Here is an 8993-nt window from a genome sequence, read left to right on the forward strand (position 1 = left end):
CCATACTCTTTAGATGTCTTTCTGTATAATCTAAGTGCTCTTTTAGGCTGTTCTTCAGACTCTGACCTTGATTAACAGCCAGAAACGCAGACACTCAAACAGACCCTGCAAAGGACTTCAGAGTGTTGAGTGCAGAAACTAGAAAGGGGCTGAAAATAGAGCCATAGGGCTTGTATCCAACAGAAACTCCATTCTAAATGTGTGTTACCAAAGTTGATAGGTATCCAGGCTCTATCCATTACAATATGCAAGATGCTTACCATGTGCCTCTGTACTGCTTAGAACAGTAGGCTTTGTCCACTTGATGTTACCCAGAGCTGGATTTGTTGCTCCAGTGGCCTTACTAAGCAACTGGGGTGGAAGATGGGTGGACAACAGCTTCCTCAAGCTGAGAAAACAGTTATTCTTACATCTTTTCTGGAGGAGTGATCCTCATTACTAATTACTACAGAAAATGTGAGGGCCAACACCTAGCTGAGATTTAAAAAAAGCTCCCGCCTCATTGCTTTGAAGCAAAGGCTGCTGGTGCTTAGCCTGAGGAGATCTACACTTGAGGGAGCCCCTGCACCCACCATGGCTCTGAACTCAAAACAGCAGCCAGGAGCTGCCAGTGAGCTGCTGTCAGCTAACATTCACCAATCTGGGACCTCTGCCTGCTCAATGACACAGCATGATAGCTGCTGCACGTTGGAAGAACACTTGAGGACCATTTTTCTCTTATAGATCTATTAAGGAGAGTAGTATAACTCTGATTTCCTTCCAGCAGGACAAGCCAGCTCCGAGGGTTTTGTCAGGTCAATTCCTTTGTCAAAGAGCAACATTAAGTCACAGTTTGGCAAGATTTTTCTACGCAATAGATCCTATTCCCTTTACATGCTTTTTAGTGAAGGTGAGGTGATCGTAGAATCACAGAATTGGTTTGGGTTGGAAAGGGCTTTAAAGATCATCTAGTTTAAACTGCCCTGCCACAGGCAGGGACACCTCACACTAGACCAGGTTGCTCAAAGCCCCATCCAACCTGGCCTTGAACGCTGCCAGGAATGGGGCAGCCACAGCTTCTCTGGGCAACCTGTTGCAGTGTCTCACCCCCTTCATAATGAAGTCTTTCTTCCTTATATCTAACCTAAATCTACCCTCTTTCAGTTTAAAGCCATTCCCCCTTGTCCTATCCCTACATAACCTTGAAAAAAGTCCCTCTCCAGCTTTCTTGTTGGCCCTTTTAGGTACTGGACGCTGCTCAAATGTCTCCCTGGAGCCTTTTCTTAAGGCTGAACAACCCCAGCTGTCTTGCCTGTCAGTGATGTGTGTGGTAGATTTGAAAGATCATCAACAGGTCCTGATAGCAACAGCAACACAGAAGACAGTACAGAGCGATTTACCTTGCTACCTGGCAGCTTTTCAAATACCACTCTCCCTCCTGTCTGTGTGTGTGCTGAGTCAGGTTTTGCAGCTGCCCTGGTTTTCAGTAGTCTTTTTTGTTGCACAATTTCCATATAAATTGATGCAGCTCTTCCTCCTGAACTGCCCTTTCGCAAAGTCAGCACTTCACTGCCTGCCACGGAGGCTGCTTTTGGCCAAGCTGTATTTTATTATGTATAGTACTTTTTAGTGAATAAGACGAAGTTTTCAAATGATAACCAGTGTCCTTCTCAGTAAGCAGTCAAAGCCCAGCTGCAGCAAAGCAAATGAGGATGGAGCAAAAGATGAGCCCTCAGTGAGATTCTCCAGAACCTGAGTCTGGTGTTTCTTTGCTGTGTGTGTCTATTTCTGCCATCACTTTTGTTCTGTCCAGTGTAAGTCACTGAAGGAGAACCTTCGCAGTTAAAAATGAGTCTTTATAGCGTGAGAGTGAGAGCCAGAATCTGTCCTGCAACACTATGGAAAAGAACATGTAACAACCTACCACTGAGTTAGCTATAGCTATCTACATAGGAGCAAGCTGTGTCCTCTGTTTACAACGCAGGCACTTGCAGTGATTTCTTTATGTAATGCTTTTATTTATTTACAGCCTCTGAAACAATATTTTCATTGCAGCTGCTAAAAATTCTTGGTTTGAGGATGACCTTTAGTACTGCAGAACTTTAACTGAATTTTCTTTCTCTGCCAGCTGAGGTTAAACCATGACAAATAATACCTGGCGAGTTGTTTTGGGAAGTTCAGCTTGGTAGCTAAGCCAGCTAACTTTAGGCACCTAATTAAGAGTCATTAAGACAGGGTGCCCAAGGGAGACAGGGTCACAGTGTAGGTTCCTGTGTTTGAACAGTCCTCTGGTATAATTTCTGTCATTTTGGTCACTGTGAGAAGCTTTAACAGATCAGTGTCTCCATCTGATTCAAGCAGATAGGAAACACTTTCAGAGATGCCTCTGAGTACTAGCTAGAGAGGTGCCTGCCAATGCAGGCTGTCTCCCTGGGGACTGGCTGCAATGAAACATTATGTGTAGACTATCCAGAAAAGTGTGTGTGTCCATAAGCTAATTGAGTCGCAGAGACTTTGTTGACGAGGGAGTCATGGACAACACAGAGACAATCGATGTGATCAAGCGATTGCCAAATTTATTACAAAGCCTTAACTCCTTATATACTATTTCTTACATGCAGTTACAGTGATTTGGCATATTATGATTGGACACATGTCTCGAAGACCCTTAGTGATTAACATATAATTGGTTAAGCACAGGTGTGAGAACTCAACCTCGAAAGCTTGGCAACAGTCCACAGTTCTCATTAACACAGTGAATGCCAGCTTCTTCTTATCTTGCTTGCTTAAGCTTCTTTGAGCCTCTCATGGCCTTGCTGTATCTTTCAGGATTATTCAGAGTTTATGTACTAATTATGCATTCTCCCTTGAGAACACTGTCTCCACAAGACTTCACTTTTAATACTAAATGTATAATTATCAAACCCTTCTTTCTACTCTTTAAAGTCATAAATACAATAATAGTAATGATAATAAGTCATAAATATTTCTAAAATACTGAACGGAAAAGTCAGGAAAATAAGTTAACAAACTAAACCTAATTTGCTTATTTATAATGGATTCTAACTTCAAAAATTAACATGAAATAATGGTCACTCTTTTCCAGCGATCAGGTGGGGCTTTGGCTGTCCCTTTGTGTGCATTTCAAGGAACTGTATCTCTTCAGGCACCCACAGGAAAAACACTGTCTTTATCCACCTACGAGGTAAGCACTGAAGGGCAAAAAATAACACCCATGTCAAAGAAAATTGAAGTATATCGATCTAAAAGTGTTGGTCATGAGCCAAACCCAGAGGAGTCTCCTGATACATTTGCTGACACAAGTGTTAAAATTCATTTAGAGGTACTTGAAATTTGTGACAATGAAGAGGCCCTGGATACTGTGTCAATCATCAGTAACATTAGCCAGTCCTCCACGCAGGTAAGGTCTCCATCCTTACGTTATTCAAGGAAAGAAAATAGGTTTGTCTCATGCGATTTAGGGGAAACTGCCTCCTACTCCCTCTTCATACCATCAAATGATCCTGACAGCGGTATTAACATATCAATTCCGGACACTGTTGAAGCTCATAGGCAGAACAGTAAAAAGCAGTATGTGGAAAAAGGTGGTTATCAGGAAGAAATACAAATATTGAATAAAGCATACATAAAACGGGAAGAAGATGGCAACAGCAATTAAAAGGCATTTAATCTAGACATCTGAAATGATTTGACAGACATTGCTCCTCTTGACTCAAGTTACCCTAGCAGATACAGTGTCAAATGTTTTTTCCTAGCAGATAAATAAATTTTATTTGTGTACACTGTAAATTAGATTAAAACTTTTAATGATATATGGATGGTATAACAAATACTTCAGTGCTTCACAACTTTGCATAGTGAATTTCCAGTTATTTATATATTTATTTGAGAAACACATGCGTCAAAAAGGAATCATAAATAAAGTTTTAAAAAAACAGCTTTGATTGCTTGTTGGCACTGAGTGGTCTGTCTGTGGGAACCTGTGGAAACTGAGGGAGCAGCTCCACAGGTGTGAGGTTCTGCTCTTTACTGATGTGCCAGACCTGAAATATTTATCTTAAAAAAAATGTAGCACAAGCACAAGTCAGTTTATTTAGTTGACTTAAGTAGAGGATTAGAAAGTTCTGTAAATGGTTTAATTTTCTCCTGCTCTATCCATGATTTTTATGTTAACAACCATGTAAGTGGCCAGTGTATAGACCTTTAAATGTGGGTGGCTGCAATGTAAGCATGCACATTTTGTAAATACAGCGTTGTTAAACTGAAGTGTTTTTGTGGTTGACATTTCTTTGATCAAATGTGACAAATGTTGGTTATTTTATGCTGTCTCCTTTTTCGCCTCCATGATCTCTACCAAGTTAATACATTTGCCAACATTAAAGAATATTTGTAACTCAATCCAGATCAAGACAGCATTTGAAATGTTTGAAGAGCTAGGACATCAAAATTAGTTTGAATAATTCTTTATGTCCGAGTTGTCCCTAAGCAAGGAATAGCTTTACAATGTCCCCTTCTTCCTTAAGGCCCATGTGAAGCTAATACTTCTCTCAACAGAACCCCAACAGCACATGTCACTTGCAGAGAGTTGAAGGAGTCCCACTGTCTCACAGCAAGAACACTACTGGGTTTTATGCCATATATATTCTGTTAGTAAACTTGTCATCACTTCTCCTTGGGTGGATCCTCATGCTTCAGATCTGAGAGTTACAACTGATGTGTGACTCCTTAAGAGGAATCAGGAGCTATTCAGGGTGGCCAAACTTAGAGACTGAGCTTAGACATCGACCTCAGGAGAGTGCTCTGGTTACCTAAAGTGGGTCCCAACCTGTATCACCCTCAGGAGGAGCCTGTCTCTAGTGACTTATAAGGAAACTAGAACTAAGTATAAAGCCAAGATAAAATCAATAAATACTGTAATTTGTGTCAAATTCAGATAAGCCGAGGTGGAATCAATGGAAACAATGGAGCTCTCAAGTCTGACATGAAGTATGCAGCATATGCTTGAAATGCCACTGCATTTTGACTGAATGCTCTTTTTCTGAGGGTTTATCATTCATTTCAGTTAAACAGAGATAAATATACTCCGAGGACTTTCAGCAGTTTAATTAAAATTTACACTGTTTATTAAGGAATAGATTTAATTTCCAGTGGCACGCGTGACAACATAACCATTTAGGCATCTGCAGTCACGCTTTTTTTCATTTGGTGGGAACATACAAGAGAAAATAAGCACAATCCAATCATCAGGATTCTGTTATGGGTTATGAGCAGACAGAGCAAAAGGGCCAACTGCTGTGTCTGATCACACTCAGCATTTGATACGGAGGCATGAAAACAAGCAGATGACTTGCCTTCTCACTTCACCAATGTAAATCGGACCTGCCATCACAATTGGTGGGGCTGTGCTGGTGTGACACTAAAGAAAACCAGGGTCAAAGTCTGCAGGTTGCTGTGATAGAGATGGATCACTCTGCAAGTTGTGCTTTCTGCATGCTGCCTTTCGAAGGTGAAAACAAGGGCTCTCATATGAATGCCTCAAGGCTTTTAGTTCCGCTAAGACGCTATGTTGTGTTTCGGATTTAACTAGAATATAAGGAACAACCAGTGGTAAGTCTATTGAATAAATCTCTATCCGTACACATAGAGCAGAGAAACACATTCTGCTTGCTCTGAAGATTCTGCTTTCCTTCATGTTCTGTTGAGGGAATGCAGAAAGTATCTTTATAGCAACAGGCACACTTGATCCAGATAAAGCTAGCAAAGTTGTGGCGAAGGATGCAGTCCAACACAACTTCAGTTTGGTCAGGTGTGTGTTTTTCTTGGGAGTGATTTCAACTATGTCAACAAGATTACGTGCTGATGTGTTAATCTCTGATGGATATGCTTACAAAAGGTTAATATTTGAAAGCATTAAAATTCTATATAGCTGTGACCCAAAGCTTGACCTAATTGTAGAGTGTTGTCTTGCAGCTGTAATAAAACATAGGTTTTATTTATGAATCTGTAAATTTGATAATGTGCAATGTCTCTTTATTTTTTTCTTTAAATGGCTCACATCATTAAACAACTTAGTGTCTGAAAAACCAAGTTGTAATTATTGAGTAGGTATCAGCTCCATGCACAGAGCATCAGAAAAATTGGTGTTTGAGAAAATTTGGTACTGGTTGTTTGTTCACAGAGGTGTCTTTGTTTATCATTAGGACTTAATTTTTGAAACCACTTACAGGAGCTTTCTAAGGATTTTTTTTTTTCCTCCTCTGTTGTTTTCCCCCGTCTGACCTATTAATGTGTTTCAGTGACAGCTTGACATTTGAGGGCAAAGTATGTCAGTGACCTTTGGAAGATGACTTGAAAGAGACCTCCTCTCTGTTCAAACATCACAGCAGCCGAGTGAAAAAATCCCTTGGAAAATGTGACTTGAATCAGTGCCCAGGTTGCCCCTGCTCTTGGGATGTGGGTTGCTGAATAATAGTACAGAAAACAAAAAACTGGGAAATAATTTTTGAGATAATCTTTAGTCAGCAGTATATCCAGTGGGTCAAAGTTTCCTTTCAGTGGCACTCCTGTACACTAGGAATAGCATTATATTAGCAGAGTTATAAGAAAATAAATCTGTGTAAACGCAGGGCCAGGCCCTTAAATGTCTCAAAGGATTGTGCTTCTTGAAATAAAAGATAGAGCCAGATTCTGAAATGTAAATTTTTTTGTACTAATCTTGTTAGAAAATATATCTTACAGTGACATACCATTTCAAAATACAGTAATTTTATTAAAAAAAAAAATCATGTGCTATTTTACTTTTGCAGATTTAGGGTTGCCATATAGATTCTGGAACATGATTTCCCTTCCCAGTGTGTATCACCGTAATGATTTTCAGTAAGAGTGTTTGAGTTTTACATTCTTCTCTTTTAATGAATTTTGCAGATTTAGATGTATTGGAGTAGAATAAATACTGCTTTTCTAGACTCCAGCAACAGCTCTTACAAGAATTACTATACTCATATCTGTGTACTCCTGCACACTGTTTCATGGAGCAAACCAATTCTAAAGGCCTCCAGTCCTTGCACAGGCAGTCTTTACTCACAGAGACAATCCTATTGACTGCAGTGCTACTGGTTTGCAAGTAGCAAGATTTACTCACTGGGAGCTGTAATGTGGAATCCTCTTTTATTGTGTCTCCCCTTCTCAATGTTTACCTGACATGTTTAATGTTTCCTCATTAGGAGTTTAACTTCAAGGAATCTCTCTTCAAAGTACTGAAGGTAGAATACTATCTTCCATCCTCTTTGAGAGCATGCTGCTGCCTAGAGCCCATATTGTACAGGCTTTATGTCACAGCAGTGGGCTACTGAATGTGAATGTGGACAGTGCTTACAAGGTGTGGAAAAGGCCTGCAATATGCAAACCACTGAGATCACTTCAGGAAATACATCTTTTCATACATACTAGAAAATTATTTTTACATGAATACATTAATACATTTACTATGTTTCCAACATCTTAATCTACAAATCCACTAAAAATACCTGTTTGTCGTGTCTTCTTTGGAATGTGTGTGTGTGTTTTGCAGTGTTGAGAAACATGGCTGAAATGCAGTAGCCACATGCATCCATATGGAAATTTTCTCTTGCACTAAAACCCCACTTATTCCAAATGTGTGCACTAGTGAGGTGTCCAGATACACTGTCATGAATACTGGATCAGTCAGAATAAATCTGTTGAAGTCACACAAGTGATTTCAGGTACCCTAGAGCATTTTTCTTCAATAGTTTTTAAGGAGATACAACAGACAAAACCAGCTTGCTGACAGCTTACTCAGTCATGCAGAACCCAACACAAGATGCAATAGCATGTCCAAGTCAAGCAGTGTCTGAGAGGCTGGGCACACACACTGCTGGTGGGATGTGTTACGGGTGGTGACCAGGGGCCATTTATTCCAGGTTCTGCTGGTTTCAGGTTAGTATCAGACACATCTGCTGTCCTCGCATACCGAAATAACGGAACTAGAGATGGTAAGTGCCGCAATTTATATTCACCTACAAGCTAATGAAAGGTGGAAGGCAAGCTCGTTTTTGTGGGCATCATGTTGTGCCACCAAACGAAGGTTCATACCAGAGCAGCAAGACGTGTTCTCCCATCTAGAATCCTGCCCCTTCCACCCTTCCCCAAGGAACTGGGCCACTCTCCCTAGTTAGGCCTTTGTAAGTAGGCCAGTGACATGTTTCAGAAGGGAATCTTTTAACATTTCTTGGATCTCTGAGAATTTGTGTAAATTTTCTTTGGCTCTTTTCTACTCCCTAGTTGGTTGTCACTGTGAGACCTGTGAAGAATGCTGTGAAAGTACTCTTAGTTGGTGTAGGATGACACGTGGAAAGAGTCATGGAGCGTGCTTCCATAGTCTACATTAAGCCACAGGTGCAGGATGAGGAGAAGTAAAGAAGTATATTTGCTGCAGGATTTCTCATTTCTCTCTGACACTCCTTCCTTAATTTGCCTTTCAGATGATCTTCAAGGCGCTAGGATTTTGGTTTGCATGTGTTAACGCCATGGTGAAAAGCATTTCCATAGGCTTGGAAGAGGATAACCCTAGCAGCAAGACAAGTGGCTTCGTGGATGCATAAAGCATTTTGTGAGGGGAAAGGGAAAAAAGAAAATTCATATCTTCAACTCAAGCACCTAGTTCTTATTTCTTTACATAGCCAACTGCTGGGGGTTGTTGGGCTAAGGGCAGGTAAAGTATAAGCAGAGAAAAAAGGAGGAATGGGGAAATGGTTTCCTTTGAAAGAAGCAGCTCTTTACCTGAAACAAGTTAAAAATCAGCATGTAACACTTTTGGAGATCTGAATGTGAAGGATTTTTAAGTGAATATAAATCAAACCAACAAGGAAGCAAAGGCAAAATAATATGTAAAGAAATGAGACCAAACAAGCATTTACAGATGCACAATGATATTCAAGGAAACAAAAAGAACGTTAATTAACTGTTGAAAGAGG

General features: G+C 40.3%; 1 protein-coding gene across 6 annotated transcripts in view; it reads left to right on the forward strand.

Moving 5' to 3' along the window:
* Positions 1 to 6600, forward strand: part of GPR149 (G protein-coupled receptor 149) — a 110976-nt gene extending 104376 nt beyond the window's left edge. For 4 of the 6 annotated variants that reach the window (XM_061452706.1, XM_061452707.1, XM_061452708.1 and 1 more), the window contains one exon: positions 3086 to 5272. In XM_061452706.1, coding sequence (XP_061308690.1) covers positions 3086 to 3658 — 573 coding nt within the window. In that variant the 3' untranslated portion in view covers positions 3659 to 5272. Of the gene's footprint in view, positions 1 to 3085; positions 5273 to 6296 lie in introns of those variants that run through there. The other 2 variants (XM_061452705.1, XM_061452704.1) reach the window with 2 other exon arrangements.
* Positions 6601 to 8993: the final 2393 nt, after the last annotated feature.

The sequence above is a fragment of the Pezoporus flaviventris genome, unplaced genomic scaffold, assembly GCF_033815535.1.
Source record: "Pezoporus flaviventris isolate CSIRO_AGI_PZ_B2104156 unplaced genomic scaffold, CSIRO_AGI_Pfla_v1 ptg000013l, whole genome shotgun sequence".
NCBI lineage: Eukaryota > Metazoa > Chordata > Aves > Psittaciformes > Psittacidae > Pezoporus > Pezoporus flaviventris.